General features: G+C 43.1%; 1 protein-coding gene across 4 annotated transcripts; it reads right to left on the bottom strand.

Moving 5' to 3' along the window:
* Positions 1-5,626: 5,626 nt before the first annotated feature.
* On the bottom strand, positions 5,627-15,290 carry LOC147605315 (partner of Y14 and mago-like). 4 transcript variants are annotated; one of them, XM_086794097.1, is made up of 4 exons: positions 14,975-15,290; positions 12,611-12,727; positions 6,229-6,456; positions 5,627-6,121 (listed from the first exon to the last, which is right to left on the bottom strand). In XM_086794097.1, the coding sequence occupies exons 1-4, from the start codon at positions 15,182-15,184 to the stop codon at positions 6,008-6,010; spliced, it is 669 nt and encodes a 222-aa protein (XP_086650223.1). In that variant the 5' UTR covers positions 15,185-15,290; the 3' UTR covers positions 5,627-6,007. The 4 variants fall into 4 exon arrangements, with proteins under 4 accessions (XP_086650223.1, XP_086650225.1, XP_086650224.1 ...); XM_086794099.1 differs by having other exon boundaries at positions 5,627-6,111; positions 14,975-15,287; XM_086794098.1 differs by having other exon boundaries at positions 5,627-6,082; positions 14,975-15,286.
* Positions 15,291-23,197: the final 7,907 nt, after the last annotated feature.

The following is a 23,197-nucleotide window of genomic DNA, read 5'->3' as shown; positions in this document are numbered from 1 at the left end:
CTTATGAGTGAGAGTTACTAGCGATAGTTCATGCGGAGACATTATTTATATGGTGCTTCTTTTGAGGTCCGGACGGACCATGAAAGTCTGAAATGGCTTTCAAGTCAAAGTGAACTGAAGGGTAGAAAAGCTGTGTGGTGGGTGGAGATTCTACAGGAGTTTGACCTTCAGATACGTTACCAGAAAGGTAAGTATAACGTGGTGGCAGATGCACTTAGTCACATGCCACAGATTAATGAACTTAGTTTCACAGTCTTCAAGAATGATTTCTTGGAGTCACTACGTGGTTTATGTGAGCACGATCCATCTTTTATAGAGGTCTGGCGCGCTGTATACGTACGCACTTCTTCACAGACACGACCACCTCCCTTGGCACGGATTGCTAGTCCGGAGAGACTGGCCGAAGGTGCAACGGGAAGGGAAGCGAGAGTTAGTCCGGAGAGACTAGCCATGTCTTCTGGGTATAGCTTGGAGCCAGAGAGCTCTGACGTAGGCCCTTCATCACCTTTAACTGCCACGGCTTCAATGGGAAGTGATAAACTTTGTCGGGGGAAAATATGCTAATTACTCCATTGACGGACGGGTACTTACTCTACAAGGGTAGAGTATGTGTACCAATTATTGGTGACTTTCGGGCCCAAATTCTTAAAGAAAGTCATGATAGTCCAAGTGCGGGTCATCCCGGGATTCAGAAGACCTATGCACTAGTAGTAAAAAGACAGTTTTATTGGCCTAGTTTGTTTAAGGACGTCGAGACTTACGTGCTGAAATGCAGTAAGTGCCAGGTCAATAAACATGAGCGCCTTAAGGTTGGAGGACTACTCCATCCGTTGGAGATTCCTCAAGGAAAATGAAAAAGCATTTCCATGGATTTCATTATCAGTTCACCCAAGACGAGTCGAGGGAATGACTCGGTGTGGGTGGTAGTGGATAGGTTAACTAAAATGGCAAAGTTTATCGCCATGAAGAAAACTGTTAAAACGCCAGAGTTGGCAAAACTCTTTATTGAACATCTCTACAAGCTATATGGCGTGCCCGCAGATATAGTGTCGGATAGAGATAGAAAGTTCAACAGTCATTTTTTGGAGGGAAGTCTTCAAAAAGTTGGATACTACTCTAAGTATGAGTACGGCAGATCATCCGGAGTCTGATGGTCAAACTGAAAGAGTTAACCAAATTCTAGAGGATATGTTATGTTCTTATGTTAGTAAGAAGCAATCTAATTGGGAAGAGTACTTGCCCTTTATTGAAGTTTGCCTATAATAGCTCCAAACACTCAGCGATTGGATTTACACCATTCATGTTAATGTATGGATCTATAAGCCTAGAAAAGGAGAAGATTCAATCTGTCAAGGATTTCCTTGAAGATATGAATGATATGCTCAGAGCCGCATGTGAGAGCATTCGTAGCGCTCAGGATCGCGCTAAAACTTATGCGGGTAAAGGACGTAGAAAGGTGACCTTTGCAGAAGGTGACTTTGTATTCCTTAAGGTTCCTGCGCAGTCAGAAACCATGAAAACGGGAAAGTGTGATAAACTTTCTCCGCGATATTGTGGTTCTTTTAAAATCCTTAAGAAGATTGGGGACGTAGCATATAAACTTGAGTTACCAGAGAGTTCTCAAGTCCATCCTGTCTTCCATGTCAGTAAACTGAAGAAATCAGTTCACGGGTTTGAGAACGCAGTTTCTCCAGAGATTTTGGTGGACTTGATAGAGCCACCAAAGATATCACATGAACCTGAAAAAATTCTAGAGTATCGTGACAGACAAACCTCACATAAAGTGTACCAGGAGGTACTTGTTAAATGGACAGACAGGGATGAGGAGACAGCTACTTGTTAGGAACGTCATAGTGCAATTTCCAAGAGGTTTCCCCAGTTTGTTTTCGAGGACGAAAACTCTTCTTAAGGGGGGGTAATGTCATGTAGGCTGTAACACCGACGACAGATCGGATGGCAGGACGTGGCCATCCGGGGTTCAGTGGGAGAGGATGCCCATGCGGAGTCATAGGCGGCCAGGCTAGTGTGGACGGCAGGCCACACACTATATAGCCTGGGGGATGAGGGGCAATCCTCATTCTTCCTCTATGGCTGGGTGATGAGCCAGAGGCCGTCCCCTCTTGTGGTAACGCCCGTAGTGGTGTTACAGTAATCTAACAAGAATACTTAATCAAGAGCATGAAATGGGGTAATAGAGCAAGTTTTAAAAAGTAACACAAAGCTATATTAATCATCAAGAGTTTACACATGAGCTAAGCTCTCGCACACCCAAATGAGTGTGTATAGGCTGCATATATAGACCACCTAGAAGGAGGTGCCTAGATCCACAATCTCCATCACCTCTCCTTCATTTTCTCCACCTCTTCTAAATCAATGGTCATTGAAGCATATATAGACCACCTAGAAGGAGGTGCCTAGATCCACAATCTCCATCACCTCTCCTACATTTTCTCCACCTCTTGATGATCATTGAAGCTGGCCTCATGGTTGGCCTTGTCTTTGTCTTAATTGTTTTAATCGTCCCTCCTCATCCTTCTTCTTCTTCTTGAAGAAATCCTTGATGACGTCCCTTCTTTTGCGATAGTAACAAACCCTGGGGGCTTTGTTACTCTTCTTCTCCATGGCCACCAAAGCTTGCTCCCCAGGTGGAGCATGGTTAGGTGGTAGTGAACCCTTGCTAGCTTCCATCCTTGTCTCCTCAAGGATGAGAGATAATGCCAATGGCACGAGGGTTAGGATAGGTTGATTGGAAATTAGAGACACATTGAATATTATCCTAAAGTGTCCGATCACACCTAGATGGCTATGGGGAAAAACCCGGAGCGACAAAAGTGCCCATGGCATCAGTAGATGGCCTCACTATAGTACTACCATAAATATCTAACAAACAAACCATCATAATTTGAGGGCAATACTCTGATGCACTTCTTCACTAGTCTTGGTGACCCCATCTCACCACCATATGATCTTGTAGTTCTTTATTCATAATATAAATTTCTAGGAATGTAAAGAACAAGCCGAATCTTTAAAAGAGCAAGTACGTTCTCTAGGCTTGGAGGTATTGAGTCTAAAGATATCTATTAATTAACTCAATGCCATTATGAAAAAGATGAGCCGTATGTTGGAAACCAAGGTAGTTGCCTAGAGATTTCATGAGAGTAATGACGTTTTATTCGCCATGGATACCTTAACCTCATCAAGTGAACCTTGGCCCTTTACTTGCTTCAATTCAATATCTTTTTATCGAACCCCATTTCAACCCCAACCTTCCACCATCTTAGCCCGCATTAACATAGTGCGGCAACCCACCACCCTCGCCACCCTTTTATGCTTCGATCAAGCCATCACACCACACTCTTATACTCCATCAAATCCCATTTGCTTGCGTTTAATTTTGCCACTTGGTGTGACCTATTCGTGAATTTTACACTCTTTACTGAGGAACATCATTTCCTAGACCTCACAGCACCACCCAATCTCAACTTTCCCATTCATGCCGATTCACTTCACTCGGCCATGATAGGCATGAAGACCCTTGTACCAGTGGAGGATTGTCAACCACCCTCGCAGCACACTAGAGGAGGTTGGCACTTTATTGCTCTAAGGGACTACCCAGACACATTCCAAATGTGGTGGGAATATATGGCCAATCTCATAGAGGTCCTCATTGACCCCAAGTATATGCCTATCAAAAGAAGGTGGCCTTGGTGCAAGTTCTTATGTATGGAAGACAAAGGGCCTGCCTACAATTTCTCATACATTGAAGACCCCACACCCCTCACCACCATGGAGATGGAGCTCCAAATGAAGAAATTTAACAACCTCTACTATATTGATTCCCACGACCTCGATATAGTCTCTTCACATGTCGATTCTTCTAGCTCATCATCCTCATTCTTGAGAAGGTATCCCAGAACTGATGGACAAGCAAGTGCATCTAGCTACTTTTGCCATGCCACAAAATGGCTTTTAAGATCATGCACCAATTCGTTCGATGGCTTTCTTGCAATCCCTTTATTATGTCTTTCTAACACATAGACACCACATTTTAAGCCTCATCATTACCATCTAGATGTATCTCAAGAAAGAGGGATCTTACGAGCATATAAACCTGATCCATGGTATAACCCATTTAGTGCAATAATACATTGCCACCAATATATACTTGTTTCACGTTTTCTAAGCGGCAGGTTTGAATAGTCCCACAAAGTCCAAACCCCACTTCTAGATGGTTCGAAAGACATCCTGCCTATTGCATTAGGCTGCCCCAGTCTGTAACACAAATCACTCTTTTGCAAGGTTGTGAGCATGTGTAAGTGCAATGAATCACCATAGCTCTACTTGAACACCTACTTCCCTATTATACCCCCAAAGAAACGACCTCCGCTTACACCCTAACGTGCTTCAACCAAGATAGCTTAATATTCATCATCCAAGACACATCTTAATAATATTTGATCTATGCCCATTTTATACAATTGCCTTGATATACTTATGAATGACTCATAAGATAATTCTCTCAACATGCGAAGATATTCAACTCACTTTTATGACCAGTAGAGATGATTGATTCGTCCTCATATGATAAACAATCACTTGTTTTAATCCTTTAATAGTTAACCTTTGAATAACAAATCTTAAGAACTAAGATAGCGTGTGCATGAATTTCCTTGGTGATGGAAAATGACAGAGCTTACAAGGTTTCACCGAGAAAATATATCTATATCTATCTATCTACCTATTTCTTTCAAGATTGAAAAACTTTCAACATTTTAATGACATCTATTGCATGCTCAAAAGAATCATATTGGTGATTAGAAAGGTCAGTTTGCCGCTAAGGGTGGTGAGAAATCCAACATCGACTAAGCACTCAAAAGAATCACATTGGCAGATGGTGAAATTATTAAGTTCAATGTGTGTTTAAGGGTGGTGTCCTTGATTTGAACATGTCAAGCTTATGGTGTATTTTTTGTACAAATGGGAGCCTCATCCCCCTTATTGAGGGGAGTTATAATCAATGCTCCAACCTTGGGTTGCCTAAATAGAGATGACTACAAGCACTGATAGGTTTTACATTATCAGCTCCAAAATTAATAGTCACAGACTTTTTAATCAAATCAAACACCTACCCTCAATTTGATTTTTTTTTCAATGCATTTTGAGTGAATGAGTGCCCTAACCATGTCTTTCTATGTCAGATAAGTGTGGGGTTGACTGCTTTAAAGACCCAAATATCAATGTCTTTTCACAAGAGGTTGCCACCTTGGTGGGAAACTCCCTACATACAAGTAACTTCTAAAAGACGACCAGAAGAATGTTGAAGTATGATACTATGGGTCTACAGACTCAAAACTGAAGGAAAGGCATAGAACTCATGCATCGGGGAGGTTCCTGACACTTCCCACCTGTCATAGGATTGTCAGCTTTTTGACAGGCAGGGGTGGTCCGTTACCTATGATGACCAAAGAGGAAACTCAGGATAAGGGACAAACCAGCTTGCAGCAAACATACTGCATTACAACAACAATTCTTCAAGTAAAATAGTTAAAGCAACACAAGACAACAAAATGCAATATCATACCCAATTAAAACACCCTGATCATCAAGCTAAGGGGTGGGTCGCATGAACAGCTGGAAATGAGACCGTCTTTACTTGCAGCTAGCTGAACCAGTACCAAGTTGGTACTAGTTCTAGTTTGCAAAAGGCTGTAATTGATTCACATTACATGTATTTCAATGCATAACCAGTGAATGAATTCTGTCACAGTACATGTATTTCAATGCATAACCGGTGAGTGAATTCTGGCTACCAGCCTCTCCTATACGCAACCTGCCCCTAACACCAGAACGAGCCTTATGGGTCCTCAACAGTGGAAAAGCCTCCTCAATTTAACTCTACAAATGTAACTTTGTTTAATCAGATGTCATTCCACAAACTCTGGCTGCATGACAGGTGTACAATTCTACAAGATGATGTGCTGTTTACAATACACAAGTAGCAGCGTGATCAGAACGATCCCTTCTGAGCTTCCAGATCACCCAACTCTTTTTGCCAAACCTCTAGCCTTGAAAGCTTCTCAACCTGCTCAGAGTTCATAGCCCCTTTGCTTGCTAAGGACACCTGAAGTGATTCAGTTGCACGAATCTAGCATACAATTTTCTTTACAGATCATTAGCTATCAAACAAGCTTCTTTGAGGGCATCTACACGTAAGGCAAAAGAATATACCTTTTTTCTCAAAGCTCGGATGCGCTTTTCCATGTTGACCTTCTCTGGACTGCTCTCTTTGTCATCAGTCTTGTCCGACGTGTTGTTAGAGACAGACAATGACCCTATTTGTTGGGTCACAGCCTCTACGTCTCCTCTGCCACCGTCTTGTGAACCCAAATCATTGTTTTGGTCTAAAGTAGGGCATTCTGCAGCTTCTCCATTCACCATTGAAGATGCAGCTTCTGTCTATCAACACATATTCACATAAAAGCATGAGCTAACCAAAACAAAAAGCACAGCACACAGAATGGAGCATAACCCAGCAGGGCTTGAAAAATAAAGATCCATAGCTTGCCATGTAATGAGTTTCTTGTTTGGCTTTTCAACACAGATAAATGATTGAAGTTTGCAACAGACTATGACTGAGTACGTCCAGCACAGTTATGTACACCCATAGATTCCACGATTAATGAATTTGTCAATATATTGTGCACCTTGCACAAGAGTTACTTGATTTATGTCTAAGTTCTAGGGTCATCTAGAATGGCCGCGATTGAGTGGAGGTTGAGAGAGTAAAGTTGTAATGTAGCATGGAAAGGTGTGGCTTATTACTTTGGTATGAAATTCTCAATAAATGGACAGCCTTCCATTCATTGTAAGTGGTGGTTTTTGAGAGGACGTGAAATCTGTTGGAATATATCATCTCCAGATGGTCTTAATCACCATTTTCATGCTTGTATTGGCCATTTATGAGGCCCTACATTGGCATATCTTAGCAGATATTATTCTGCATTTTTTTGGTATTTTATAGCATTTTATGCTATTGGTCTGCTGTTGGCCTGCTATGGCTGGCCGACCAGCACTCTGAGGGATATATAAGGGTTCTCACCCTTTCCCTCACTTTGATCTCATTTCTCTACATTTTGTTGAGGTCATTAGCAGCTGCTTTTGTTTCTTACCATTGTACAGCACCTACAGGCTTCCATCGTGCTCAGTTTTCAGCAACAAACATCAGTTTCCAGCATTTATAGGTCTTGTACCTGGGCCTATGTGAGGGCAAAAGGACGAAAGGACCATATGTACGAGAGATCAGAGCAAAACAACACAGCATGAAATATGTGAGTGAGTCTATATATAACGGTGAGTGAAGATATGTACAAGAGCCCTTTGATGTGAGGTGACTCTAAGTAGAAAGACCAATGCAGAAGCAAAGATGATGTCAGGGCTGAAGCATAGTCGATGACAAAGGCTCGCGTCAATGTGAGGCAAAGCACTCCAAGAGGTGGTCGGTGTCGAAGGCTTGCATCGGTGGAGGCAAAGGCTCTCCGAGGTGGCAGTGGGGAAGACGAGGTGATGCAAGCTTTGGTGACAAGGGTGCTGCTGTACCTGAGGTGGTAGATGAAGAGCAGAGAGGGCTGCCGTCCCGAGTGGTGGTAGTGCAAGCTCTGATGACAAGGGTGTTGCAAGACCTGAAGGGTGCAAGCTTTGATGACAAGGGGGTTGATGCACGCGATGGCACATGTACAGGTGGCTGGCTACAAGCAGGCGCCAGACGCTGCAGTGCAGCCAAACGCAGGCAGCAAGCCAAGCGCAGGCAGCAGCGTGTGCAGCAGCGAAGCTGTGCAGTGAAGTGCAAGGCGGGCAGCAGAAGTGCTAGCGGCTGGCTGCCACGCAGGCGGACAGGCGCATGGGCCACTAAGGCTAGAGTGGTCAGGACTTACGAGGAGGATGGGGGAGGCCATGTCCTACCATCTTATTGTAGTAGTACCAGTCACAGCCCCACCTGCAGGTGTCTGGCGACCAAGCTCATGCCAGCGTTGGGAGATTTGCAGTAGCATAGCGGCCTGGCACATCTTGCGTGCTAGATGTAGCGAGGCCATCAAGGGTACCCACTCTCCGCCGGTTGAGACCATTAGGAGCATATGGCTCGACATCATTCACACCCTCCGCGGTCAATGGGGGAAGTTGCAAGGAGGTTCTGACCGCATGCGGAAGCGGCGGGAAGCCTTCTTGAGACTTTGGAGGCCTAGCCCTTTCGTCACAGATAGAGGCGGTGACCCAATTTGGCACTACAGACCACGTGTGGTTGTTCCCCTCCCCCCCCCCCCCTCCCCTTGTATAAGATAGCCTTCTCCTCATAGAGCGGCCAGCCGGAGGAGAAGCCTCTCTCCCCCTTATGATGACTTGTTTCCCACCCTTATATGAGGCGAGTTTGTATTTAGCCCTTCGTGGTTGTACTTAGCCCTTTGTGGTTGTTTTCTCTTTAACTAATTGAAGGATCTTTTTCTCGGGGGAAAAAAAAAGTAGCAACAGAAGATTAAAAAAGGAAAGGAGGAAGGCAAGAGAAGAAGAGGGAAGGTGATGAGGAGGATATGGAAGAAAAACAAGAAAAATCAAGAGGGAAATAAAAAAAAACTGAAATTTGGGCGAAACTACCGTACTGGAGAAGTTTCGAGGTTTTTAAAAACTGTTTCAAAGTTTTGAGGTTTCGAGGTTTTAAAAGCTAGAAACAAGTTTTTTTGTTACTATGGTCTGAAGATCATCTTTCTCCTATTGTTGTAGAACCTTTTCCCCAAACAATATTTACATCTAGCGTACCTTTGGTGGATTTTGGGGTTGCTACCTCTACGGTTTCTCCGGTGACTGCTCTATTGGTGGTTGTTCCTAGCCTTCTCCATGCATTTTGGTGTCACCGACTCCTACTTCACCAACACCTACAGTTGTTTCTTCAAAGGAGTCGTCTACTACAGTATCGATACTTGTTGCAGATACAAAGGAGGTACCATTTTCCTTGGAGCTATCAATGGTTCCCTTTCTTGAGAACAACTTCTTCCTTCCGATTTGTGAGGAGGTGTTCTTCTTCGACTAGCGTTCGTCAGTCCTTTTCAATCTTATATGCTTTATAGGACATTGATCAGCCAAAGGATCCCCCGGAGCGAACTTTAGCTACTTTTGGAGTTCTTTCTTCAGCGTGCTGGTATTGGACCGACCCTCTGGCGCTGAAGAGGAGGTGTTCGAATATATCATCTCCAGATGGTCTACATCACCATTTTCATGCTTGTATTGGCCATTTATGATGGCATATCTTACAGATATTATTGAACATTTTTCTACCATTTTTTAGGTATTTTATAGCATTTTATGGCATTGGTCTACAGTCGCCCTGCTACAGCTAGCCGACCAACACCCTTTCCCTCACTTTGATCTCATTTCTCTGCATCTTGTTGAGATCATTAGTAGCTGCTTCTGCTTCTTACCATCGTGCAGAACCTATGGGCTTCCCTCGTGCTCAGTTTTCAGCAATAAACATCAATTTCCAACATTTACAAGTCTTGTACCTGGGCCTACATCTGTGTTTTCTATTTGCTTCACTTTCTTTCAAAATCAACAATACACCATCTCCCAATGTATGTCTACGCCACTCGGATCTTAAACTGTGTGGACTTCACTTCAAAATCTCCCTCGAATTGATATTTTCAGTAGCTTCGACCAGATAGCCACTAGTCATGCTGTTTGGAGCACCAAGAGAGTTGGTTTTCAGCTCTTAACTAGGCTTCCACTGTGTTCGTAAGGGATTTTGTCGTGTAGTAATTTCAATCTAAGAATGGGCTGAAAATAAAAAAGGGCCTATATGCACTAAGCCTTCTAGAAAAAGAAGGTGGTCATCTTCACTCGTTTTTTTTTCCCTTTTGATTTTGAATTGTAAGTCATTGTGAAACTACAAAATTTTCCTTGAGAAAACATTGGGCAGCCAATTTCTTTTCATTGTGTAAGTGCACCGTGCTTGGAAGCTTGAGGTACACCACTGTGTCAATTTATGTCAATTGTCACCTTGATTGTCACTAGCCTGGACATTTCCCTGCTTTCTTATATGTGCACACTCTGGTGGACGCCAGGATGCCCAAAAAGATCATGGGTGTACAAGCTATGGGAATGGCAGATTATCCGGTACAAGAACCATGATGCATGGAACATGGTTATGGGGGCCGACATAAGACATTGGCCAAAGAGGATAGTTACATAGGACTTTGTTCGCGTTTGGAATGGTGGATTGTCCGGTACAAGAACCATGGCACGCGCGACATGGTTATGGAGCCCAACACAAGACATTGTTAAGCTAAAAATAGTCCTGAGCCACCAGTTCTAACCTTGAGCAAGTATATACACGAAGTTTGTGATGTCCCTATTTGGGATTAAGCTCAAGGTAAGGTTGCTTTATGAATTCTAGCGTTGTATTACAAAAGATGGGCTTCCGTTACACACGAATAAGATGGCAAAGCATCTTACATAGGATGGGCAACTAAAAATTGGCAAAGTGGTTAACAAGGTGGATCTCCCCCAATCCTATTTGAAGGAGGATGAGGTCAACCCAAAAATTTCTGAGGAACTTCGAAAGAGTCTCTATGAATCCTATGAGAAGAAGAATGAGGCTACATGTGATTCAACACATCCAACAAACATGAAGCGAAGTCTACACATGGCCCAGAGCATCAGAGCAAAGGTGTATTGTCATGTGCATGATAAATGCCATGGACATTCTCAGGTGCTCGTCTAGAAGAGGTAGCCAGATAAAGAGTATGAACCAGATAGAGTTAGGATTTGAGCACAAGATACAGAAGAGGACAAGTGTGGACTCACAGCAAGGCCTAGAGGGCATGAAGAGGGCGTCTTGACAATGCGTTAGAAGCAAAGATAGGCTGTCAGCTGCTCACAGAACTGGTCAATTGAACCAAAGGACAAGGCGGTAGCAGGCGCATCATGATCAAGGAGGAATATCCAATCGGGTAGCACTGAAGGGGTATTTAAAGCATAAATGACTGGCCGACCGGCAGTCGGCCAGTATACCAAGTGTCCCAGAACACCATAAAAGCCAAAGAGTGCTCATAGATTGAATCATTCAGTCCTTTAGGGATTGGATCTGTAGGGTCCAGCTTTAGGACCAGAATTTTGGTGTTTATCACCCTTTTTATGAAGACAGCCTAGGACTGTAGCAGAGTACCCTTTTTGTACTCTATGAATATACTGAATTTCCAGCATATCTCTCTCTCTCTCTACTCTCTCTCCATTTCTCCGTTTTGCAACAACATGTTTCCAGGAGTGTTTAGGGCTGAAAGAAGACTCCCAGAGCTTCCGCGTGTTACATGTATAAGGTGTATGGAGTGCCCCAGAGCTCCAAGTTCACTAGGAGAGAATGTCATGTGAATCAATTAATCCCAATGCTCATGGACATGTTTATATCCTTGCTAGCAAGTACATGGATAAATTTCGAAGTAAACTTGGACATGATTTATCATTCAGCAGCCCTACATGTGCCCACAAGTACCAAGAACATGCGCCCACAGATAGGATGCCTTTGGGGCATGGTTTGGACACAAAATATGACTTTTTGGACATTGTCTTGTGGGCTAAAAAGCGGAATCAACCTGCAAACGACTTTTCCACTTCGAGCCCATAAAAGGAGGCATTAATGAGATCCATATGCCAGAGACGGCAAGTCAGCAAGGGCAATGTTGGTGGATCAATAGGAGCTTCTCTTGTGGGTTAGCAAGTAGAGAACTTCAGGGATCTTTGGTATGCATCATAGGATGACACACATGATATCCAAATATTCATTGTATAGATCTCTATCTTGTCTTCTGTGCATTTGCATGATGAGTATGATTAGCGTTAATCTTTTGTGCTTCCTGTTTTGTTTTAAGCTTCCACATGTGACACCGAGATCTCTATCTTGTCTTCTGTACGCTTGCATGATGGGTATGATTAGCGTTAATCTTTTGTGCTTCCTGTTTTGTTTTAAGCTTCCACATGTGACACCGAGATCTAAGCTCAACTTTGAAGTCTGAACTTTGAAGAACTTGTGTTTCATTATCTGCACGAACTTATAACAACAAAAAATAGTAAAACCAAGACATCTCAATCGACTATAGATAAAAGCGAGGCATTAAATATACGAAACTATTTCGAAACGTTACATACTTGGCCCAAGGTATAAAATGTGATTTGAAGCAACTATATCTGTATCGCTCGAATCCCTATGTGTGTTCTACCAATACTTGTAATATAAGGGTCAACTTAACCCTTTAAAACCTTTGGTCAACTCCAAATCTTCCTTGGCAATTGGCAATGCTAATACAATGTTTTCAAACAGCAAGTAAACCAATTATGCAACTTACTACATGCTCAAAGAATTCTAAAAAAGAAATACATAGAACATGCCCAAATTCACCTTATAAGAAAGTGCCCAACTGGAGCCTTTGGCCATGCTATTCTATGTCAAATAGCAATTTATTCTTCACATGTGGGTTAGAGCTTGGATTGACAACCGAACTTAACCTCAATTTTTTATCATAGAAGGAAAAAATCATAAGGAGAAATACATGCAAAAATTTGGCAAAACTACCTGATGTTTTTTCTCTTTCCTTTTTTGGTTCTTCTTTGCAGACTTTGTTTTTGGCCTTTGGGGCACATCATCCACTGGATCATACCCAAGTGGCACTTTAGGTTGGCCCCTTCTAATCTGCATTCAAAATATCCAAAGTGTGAAAGGCATGTATAAGCCATCAAGCATCTTATAAACCAAAATAAAAAACATTTTGAAAATAGCAAACAAAACAAATCTCAATGCCATGTCATCCTACAACATTGTAGGTGTTAGTTATGTTCTAACACTTCATAGAGCCAGGGAGACAAGCATAAGATGGATCAATTTAATAAATTAACAAATTGCAATGGGAGGACACTGGTTGAAAGCACACCACAATGGAATTGGTGCAACTACGCATAACTCCTCAAAACAATACTTCCAGTCTATACATGTTTTAAGTAGATATGGAAATTATTTCTCAAGGCCAAGCTTTATGTGATGTGGCATTTCCTTCCCCAATAGCAAACCAACTTTGTTTCACCCAACATCGGAATTACAAGTTGAAAAGCAAACCACATTAGGGTTGCCAACCGCTATCCAAAATAAAAGCATGCGCACAATTTAGGACCTTGCCAACATTGAGTTTTGGCATCTATAATATAAAAATCCTGCACATAAAACTCAACTCAACTATGTCCGTATATAACATCGAGGTAATCACCTAGTAGGAGCTAATGTCGTCCCTAATTTCCAACCTCCATTCCTACAAACACACCAATTTGCATAATGCTTATAATATATATGCTTAATACATCTTCTTTTCTCTCTTTGTCTACGACATAGGAAAATGTCCAAAATGAAAAAAAGAGCAAGAGAAACAGAGTCGATAAAATTTACAAACTCAAACAATCCAACTATTGAGGTTTCAAGCATAGAACCAAAGAAGAATCGTGGTAAACCAAAGAAGTTATCTAATGATTAGGCATTGTGTGATATTATCAAATGGTTATTAGAATTCATGCAAAGTCAATTATTGTAGTCAATATCTGTGGTTATGACAATTTTATTCATCTATTCCAAAATTAAGACAAATAGTGTAGTGTTGTATTGTTTTGGTGAAAAGCTTCTACACTATTAAAGCCGCACTTGATTTTTATGAAAGGCTTTGCCGTCTTAAAGCTTCTTCCAAAAAAAAAACAAGAGTTAGATATTTATTATCACAAGAATCAACAACAAAGCTCATGTAGCTTCGTGGTAAAGTACATCAATTTAAGTAGGGTTCAAAACACAAGTTGACCGAGGTATATGGACAGCACCAAGACAAAGGTATACCCTTCATACACCGCCAAACCCTAGTGATGAGCCATTACATGTAGTACGACAAGTTTATTCATCTAATCCAAAAAATAACAGTAAAAACCTTAGATAGTGTAATATTATTGTGTTTTATTAGACATCTATACTGTGCCTTATTGAATATAGCAATCCAAAAGAAACATGGAAATGTCAACAAGAAGCTCGTGTAGTTTAGTGGAAGAGTGTATGACCATCAATGTATGGGTGGGATGTAAGGATTGGGGGTTCATATACCATTCACCACACATTTGTAAGAAGGATGGATCCCTATGTGTGAAGAATGGGCAACTTGACTAAGGTATACCCTTAGGAATCAATTGGAAGTTTAAATACCATTCACCACACATTTGTTAGAAGGATTGGTCCCTTTGTACGAGGAATGGGCAACTTGACTAAGATATGCCCTTATTAGAAATCAATCGCCCCTAAGTATGCACTTCCTGTCCTACTAATTGATTATTAAAATAAAAAAAGAGCAGTTTAGAAGCCTAATATAAAAATAATAATTACTAAAATAAAAAAAGAGAAATTTAAGGGCCACGTAAACAAAGATAGTATCAAAAAGGTGAGGGCTCATACAAGTAAGGTCTCACTTGGATAAAGCCAAAGCAGTTACAACATGCAAATGTCCCTACTAAAACCGATAGAAACTTGGAAATCTGAGCAACCCTAATTTGAATAGAGAGGATTTATTAACGTGAAATCTTATCCAGTGCTAGCAGCAAGCAACATTTAAGGTTTTAAAGGGCAACGGAGAGACATGAAACCCCAAAAGAACACCAAAGGAGCTGTCAAAGTGGAAAGAGTCAAGCCAAAGAGCAAAGATAAAATAGCCGACAAGAGAAAGGACGAGACACAAAGCTAGGACGACATCAACAACAATGGATGCTAAAGACTGGTTTTAGGGTTTACTTAGGCAAATAAAAACAACCCTAGCAGGATTTAGGGTTCACTTAGGTCGGCTAAAAGCGCAGAAAGCAGAATGTGGATTTGGGAGAAGGGAGGCGGAGACAACAAAAACAAAAAACAAGTAATCGGGCTTACCAGGGCACCCTTGGACTGGTAGATGGCGACCTCGTCTTGGGGGGTGTAGCCAGCGCGGATGCGTATGGGCTTGCGCATGGTGCCATCGGGGCGACGAGTTGGGGCCAGCAGACGCTCTCCATCCTTGAGGGGCCGATCTAAGGCATCGCTCTTCTGCTGTTCTTCTAGCTGCCACTGTTGTTGTGATAAATGGTTTGGATCAGTGGCCATGGATCATATCACAAGGCAAAAGGAAGAAGGTCCGGTGGGAGCCTAGGTTTCACATGACTTATTATGTGAGACATGTTGGTTGGAGTATTAAGAAGAAGAAAGAGAGAGAAAAGAGGGCACTACATCCCAACCCGCCCATCAAGTGTCCACTCAAAGATGGTGGGTTCCATGCCTAGCTAATGAAGAAGAACACAAAGGTAGCTCGTTCAATATAAGAATGGGATGTCCCTTGTCCGATCATGTGCATCCAAAACATGGCATCTAGATTCTAACTTAGCACGTGGATGTACCAGCATGTGGTGGGGGTGGTTACATGTATACGAGGGCTCCATGCCCATCATGTGGGTGTACTATCCATCAAAAAAGCAAAACGAGTAGGCAGCTTTATGTGTATCATGCCTTAGGTAAACCAATGATATTCCCTTTGGGAAAGTCCTAACTTTCTTTAAACAAGTTCACGCACTTGCTCCACTTAATGGTGCATCCAAGCTTAACATAAGCAAGACGTGTCAAAAAGGTGGTGAGTGGGGAGAGGCTAGTGATGAAACTTAAAGGCTGCTTAATGCATCGTAGCCCATTTTTAACTTAACAAATTTTTATTAAGTATTTGGCTTTAAAATATAATACTAAAAGTCAAGGTTTTTCTAGGCTTTCAAGTTGATGTCAAAATCAACTCCCATCTATCATCCTCAGATACAAAAGATGACTCTTCCCAAGAAATATGGTACCGATCAAAATGCAAGCTTCAACCATAGCTTCAATAGAACAACCCCTAGAGGCCTACTTCTCCAACACATCACCCTTCACATCCCCTTTTTGAACCAAATTTTGACTGTTGGTCTAACACCTACTGGATTCTCAATAAAATCAACAAAGATGTAACTTGCTTGCTTGACCTTCTTGTACCATCTCTATTAAAGAATAACATACTACCTTGCATATAGAAGAGAAAAGAAAAGACAAAGATGCATGCAAGAGTCGAATCCAGTGAATAGCACTTGGCCAACTCTATGAGGATTAACCCCTAAAGCAGGTCCGTCCTCGGAACTGGCCAGATCTATCTGTAATAGATGGAGTAGGTGTGGATGAAATCCCAGTGCGAGGTAGGAGTAGGAGGGGCTCGATGGAAGAACCCGTAGCTGGTCCAAAAAGCGGTCTCCATCATGTCTTCATATTGACCATGATATGTCTTTGCCTAAGCTTAGCTTGCCTTGCTTTGGCTTCTTCTTGTGCAGTGCGTTTCATATCCTCATGGTCCACCGTCTTTCGCTATTTTTTTATCATGGATGGCTTTTAAGGTGGCCTCTGTAAGAGGGCCGTAGTAGCATTTTAGTTTACTACCATTGAAGTAACCAGCCATCTCAACACCATCAAGTGTTTCAACGCACACTGCGCCTTGCGGTGTTATCTCAGTGACTAGGAAAGGTCTTAAGCCTCTAAGCTTGAGCTTTTTCTTATGTGTCTTGGTACTGAATAAGAGGACCATGTCACCCTCATTCATTTGTTTATCGTTAAGTTGGTCGTCAAACCATTGTTTACGCCTTAATTTCTTGACAATCATGATGTATACAGCTAGAAGGTGTGTTTCGTCGAGCTTTTCAAGCTCAAAAAGGCGACGGCGTAAAGTATTTCCAGTGAGTTTTCCTTGCACAGCGACACGTAAGCTCGGAGCTAGGAACTCCATTGGCATGACCGCTTCAGTACCGTCATAGGTTAAACTGAAAGGGGTAGCGTTGGTTGCTGTCGTGTGTGAAGTTATATAAGCCCAAAGTGCAAGCGGTAACTTTTGTTCCCAATCGTTGTAGCTGGCCTCCATAATTTTGGTCAGAATGGCACACAAGATTTTGTTTGTGCTTTCTGCTTGGCCAGTAGCTTGGGGGTAATATGGGGAGGACTTTCTATGGGTGACAAGGAACTCTTGCAATAGGAATTTGATTACCTCATTAATGAAGTGTGTCCCATTGTCACTGACGAGCTTGAGGGGGCAACCAAAGCGTGTGATCACTGACTCATAAAGAAATTTAGCAGTCGATCGAGCATTAGCCTTGCGGGTTGCGCGAGCTTCTACCCACTTTGTACAATAATCCGTATAGCAGCCCAGCAGTTATATAACGTGCTTAAGTGAATTTCGTTGTCAGACTGATAGGTTTGATGAAATCTATGCCCCATTTCTCGAATAGTTGTAAGGACACTATAGGGTTCAGGGGCATGTGGTCTTTGAAGCGTGGAATGGCGGTATGCTGCACTCATCACATTGTTTGACGTACTCAGCAGCATTAGCCATTAGAGTATGCCACCATAACCTACCTGTGAGGACCTTACAAGCAGTGATATCTGCCACCGTAAAGTTCTCCCCCACAGTGCAGGCAGAGTGAGCCTGTTCAAGGAGGAAGACATACTCATCTTCTCGGACACAGCGTCGAAGGATTCTATCTTTCCCATGTTTATTATAGTTGACCTGCAATGAGTTAGTAGGGGGCAACTTTTTGATCAAGCGGCGGGCAAGGTCTTTGTTGAGGAGGGGATCAATGAGTAAGCCATTGGCCAAAAACTAAGCCACTTCCTCGCTCCATTCAGGAATCAAGCATAGTTGGAATAGGGTGGCATTTGGTAAATCATCATCTACTCCCACCGACGGCTGTTCACCGTTGGGGATCCTTGACATGTGGTCTGTAAAAACATGCTGAGAGCCTTTCCTCACCGTAATGTGAAGTCAAACTCAAGCAAAATAAGCATCCATCAAGTGATTCTGCCTGTCATACAAGGCTTATTTACTAGGTATAAGAGGGCTTGATGGTTTATGAAGAATACAAACTTGGTCGCCAAAAGATAATGGCAAAACTTCTTGACAATGTAAACCATGGCTAGTCCCTCTCTCTCAGTCATGGTGTAGTTTCTCTCAACTTCATTGTTGGTAGCTGGCAAAACTGATGGGGAAATCCATCTTTTGTTCTTATGGTTGGGCTAGCATGCATCTAATAGCAAACGCATCGATGTGGACGTGAAAGATGATATCCTACTTTGGGGATCTAAGAATTGGAGCACTTTTTACAGGGCTTTTTTGAGCGTAGTTTAAGCACGTTGGCATTCTTCAATCCATTCAAAGACAATGAGGAATCCATAAAGAGGCCGAGTGATATCAGTGTACACAAAAATGAATCACCGAAATAGTAGTCAACATGTCCCATAAAGTGCTGGACTCCCTTGAAGTTTGTGGGTGGTGGCAGCTCTAAGATGAGCCACACTTTGCTGTCATCGATCGAGATTCCCTGCCTGGAGACGATGTGTCCCAGGATCACTCTATGTCGAACCCAAAATTGGCATTTTGGTGGGTTCAACGAGATGTGGTATAGCTTGCACTTTGCGCACGCATGCAAGGTGCTCCTTCCAGGAGGAATTAACACAAAGGTCATCCATGAAGACCTCAAGGAGTTTCCAAAGATATTCCTTGTAAGCCATGCACATAAGACGTTGGAAGGTTTCGGAGGCATTGGTAAGCCCGAAGGGCATGACTCGGTGTGCATAGGTGCCCCACTTGGTGGCAAAAGCTGTTTTTGTGCTGGTCCTTTGGATCGATCATCACCTGATTATAACTAGAGAATCCATCGCTGGGCTTCCTTTCCTGCTACTCGTTGGAGCACATGTTGTGTGAAAGGTAAGGGATATTGGCCCTTGATGGTGGCGACATTGATCTTTTTGAGGTCGACGCACACTCTGACTTTACCGTTCTTTTGGGCACTATCCATGATAGGTGATACCCACTGCGTATGCTCGATTTCATAGATGAATCCGGCATTAATGAGTCTTTCAATCTCTTCACGGACCATCTTGGAGTACTTCATTGGGTAAGCTCGTTGTTTGACCAGCTTGGCTCCATCAACCATAGGAATGGTGTGCTAGACTACTTCTGGGGGTACACCTTTCATGTCTATGTACTTCCAAGCGAAGCAATCTTGGAACTCACTCAATAGAGTGATGAGCTCAGTCTCTTCTTCTTTTGAATGGTCTTTTGCAATAAATACCGCCTTGAGTCTTCACCAGGGCCAGGCCTGCTAGGTTAATTTCCTTGACCTTCGCGTTAGACCATCACATGAGGTCCCGAGTTGCCCACTATCAGCAAACCTTTGAACTGAATCATATTGGACAAATCGATCGGCCATCTTGAAGGTCTTAAAATGCTTAGGCACCTGTCTAGTTTCTTCGGCTTTAGCACTTTCTTTGTCAACTAGCCTTTTGGCTTCCTTTTTTGCAAGTGCTAGCTTCTTGTTACATGTTTTGCGCATGGAGCGGCAAAGCTTTTCGGGGACTGGTTTGGGTTTAGTGGGTTTTGGTGGCTGTGGAATGGTGGAGTGGACCAAAGGAGAGTTATTGGCAAACTCCTTTTGCCATATTTAATTAAAATGATCATGTGCTTCCATAGCTCCTACATATTTTAGCCAATGGGTATCCGAGTTGTCTGGGAAGACGTACCTTTTTGGCCCAGGGAATCCCTCAAGTTTGTGCGTTTTATGGGAGCGTGTAACTCCTGGTGGTTTTGTAATCTCCTGCCCGTCTACTGTGGCAAACCTTGTACCAGTTCATCTTGGTAGGATGTCCAGGGTAGCAAGGATATGCATCTAGTTCTCAGAGTCCTCAGGCTATGGCAAACCTTGTACCAGTTCATCTTGGTGTGTAAGGGATAGGAACAAGGATTTATGTGCTTGTTTAGGTTTGAGATCGAAAGGTATGGCTCAAGGTATATGGTAGGAGGGTCATCTTCCAATTGCGTTTGTCATTCTCTGACCAACTCTTGGGCTACCCAGGAGTCTCTCCTTTTCCTCAATGGGGTTAGGATACTTTGTGAGCTTCCTTGGCAATTGGTGGGTGTCAATGGGTTCTCTGGCTCGGGCTACGGCACGTAGCAAATCTTCTTCTTCAAATGAAGAGGTTGAAGGGTGAGTTGTTATGCCGTCTTTTAGATCACTTTTGAGAACTACTCGGCTTTCACCCTTGCCAATCTTTGTGGATTTCTCGTGAACGCCAAGTCACTCGTGCTTGTTTAGAGACTCTTGCTTGACCTTGGGCTTGTGAAGTCGATGCCTCTACAGTAACATGGGCCACGACCCTATATCGGTTTTATAGTCTTGTGACAGCGTTGAGTGGGACTGCTCGAATGAAGCCATCTCTAACACTCAGCAGGTTAAGACTGGTGCTGGGATTAGCTTCGTGAGCCTTTTTCAGTCATTCCTGGTCTTAGCGGACAATCCTTATACAAATGATCAATATCGCACCCAACACACAATGTGGTCATGGCAGGAGCACTTTGCAGAGGTACTCGCCATCCCCTTCGTGTTGGAACACTCAACCACTCGGTGCATTATGATGCACAGGTATTGGCAAGGCTAGCAGTTGCCTAGGGTTTGCGAGCAACGCCTAAGGTAGGGCTCTTACTAAGTTAGCTTTCTAATGGTAGCAGTTGGAGATCTCATGATTGCCCCATTTGACACAATATGTATAGTAGAGGCTTGGACGAGGTCTCAGGTGTGGACACTCCATTCCCATATGGTTAGCTCAACATGTAGGGCACCATACAAGTTCCCTCCTAGGATAAAGATAAGGTTGGCCTCCATGGTTCCGACCTTGGCTGGTTCTCCATTGTTGGGTCATTTGCTGGGCAGCGGGGCCAATTGCTCAACATTATGTCTCAATGTGGACTCCTTACTTTTGCCATCAGGCTTTGTATTGGTGGTCTTGAAAGAAGATTTTGATGTGCCTTTATGGAGTTCTCGGAAACGAGTCCCCTTGAAATCATCCTCAAAATCCATAGCACTCCAGCAATATTGCTCAAAGAAGGTATGCCCAAGGCATACAATGAGTTATGTAAGGGTACATCATCAAGACCCTCTAGAAATCTCCCTATTAACCTTTCGTCAGAGAACTTGTCTCTGGCACTACAACAAGAGTGATATCTAACTTTGTTGATATAGTCTCTAATGGTATCGCCCTCATTTTTCCTTACATTATATAGCTACTCAATGAGGCTCCACCTGGTACCTTGGCGAGAATATCCTACTTTGAAAGCCTCTTTCAAAGCTTCAAAGGTGGCCTTATCCTCAATCTTTAAAGACCAAAACCATTGGCATGATTTGCCATCAAGTGTAAGGCACTCACCTTTACTTGATCTTCTACATGGCCAAAGGCATCGCAAATTTGATTAAACATCTCTAAATGTGGGAAGGGATCTCCGGTCCCATCAAGTTTCGAGATGTTTGTGGGTTTATTCCGCTCTAACCTTGGTGCTGGTGTAGGTTGTGCTAGTGTTAGAGGTGTGATACTGGCCGCCCCCTCCCTATTTCCATGGCCAATCTCAGCATTTCTGGTGTCAACCCTGCCATGGCTGGCATAGGTGCGGTTTGAGGAAGGGTTGGTGGAGGAGCGGGGTTGGGAGGATAATATACCATAAGAGGCCCCTGTTTGATTGGTGGGTTTAGATGTACCCCTTGTGGTTCCATGTGGTACCCAAGGTAGACTCCTTGCTATGGGTACTGCTAATATACAGGCAGACCGGGCTAATGTGAAGGGCCTGGGTAGACCCTTTTGCCTTAATGCGACGTTCTTGGTCCCTTGAGATGGTGGACCTGGCCCTGGACTTTGTGTCGGTCCTTGGGTCCTAAATTGATTAGTTTTACCCGAAACAGGTACGGCTCAGGTGGTTCTCTTTGGGTCTGTTGGCTTTCACTTTGTCCTACCTCTACTTTAGGGTCTAGAGATAGAGTAGGCTCGCTCTCTTGGGATTGGTCCATGCCTCTCACCCCCTGGGTTGAGGTTCTTCTGACTATGTATTTCCTAGGATAAAATCATATAGCCTTGAAGCAAAACTTCTCCTGTGAATGTGTGGGAGAGGCAGGAGCTTACTCTTGGATAGATGGCCTAATCTATACATTAAAGTTCTGGCTCTCTAGTTTCAAGGTCTGGTGTCCCTCGTCATGTGCTTGGGTGGTCTTTGCTTTCACTGGTACTGTCAAAGACAAGCGCCGGTTAACTCTAGTTGGTATTGATCGATGGGTCCAATCTTATCACAGTGAAGGAGCTTCCTGAGAGTTTGCTTCGTCAAAGAGAGGGTTATTTTGCACCAGTCTACCCAATCATAGGTGCATGGAAATATGGAACTATAGTACCAAATTCCTATGAGAAAAATGATTATATATATATATAGATATATATATATATATGAAATGGAATAGCCGTAAGCGAACGGACATTCCCTTCGGAATGTGAAGGGAATGGGTGTTCGCTTCTTAGGGGAAAAGGAACATACGTTCGCTTTGGAACGTGATGGAAACAGGCATTCGCTTCTCAGGGGAGAAGGAACGGACGCTTGCTTCGAGACTGGCACAGACGTGCGCTTCAAAGTTGAAGGATGGAATGGGCATTCGCATCACATCACATCAGAAGGGAACGGGCGTTTGAAGTTAAGTGTTGTGTGGAACGGGCGTTTGTTCAAAAGGGAAGGGAACGGGTGTTTGCTTGCAAATCTAGGGGTCAGAGAAAAAGACACGGACATGGCAGTAGCAATTGAGAACAAGAACGGGCATTCGCTTCAAATGAGAAGGGAACGGGCGTGCCATTGCCAAAACTAGGAATTTCCAAAATTAACTGGGGATTTATGGGTGGCTACAGGTCTGATAGCCTCCCTGGATATTCTCTGATAGCCTCCCTGGATATTCTCTGACAGTATAGTCCACCCTCTAAATTGAATGCTTAATTAAATGCATATCCTTTCTTAATGCCTCTGCCACATTTAGATAGGAGATCTTACTAGATATGGATTTCATCTATGGACTGCAGATGAAAGGAACGGACATGGCAGATTTGCCACAGCCATGGCCTGATAAGCGAACGAACATTCACTTCTCAGAGCAACTTAGTAGAATGCAGTTTTGCCTGGGATTTTCTTCAATCACTTGCTGATTCAGGTATCTTCCCATTATTTTTTATGTTTTTGTTTTAACAAGGAGCTAGAGTTAGCTACTT

The sequence above is a fragment of the Cibotium barometz genome, chromosome 60 (genome assembly GCF_041138505.1).
Source record: "Cibotium barometz isolate CiBa-2024 chromosome 60, ASM4113850v1, whole genome shotgun sequence".
NCBI lineage: Eukaryota > Viridiplantae > Streptophyta > Polypodiopsida > Cyatheales > Cibotiaceae > Cibotium > Cibotium barometz.
The sequence above is the reverse complement of the archived record's forward strand: the minus strand, read 5'-3'. Positions and strand labels throughout refer to the sequence as shown.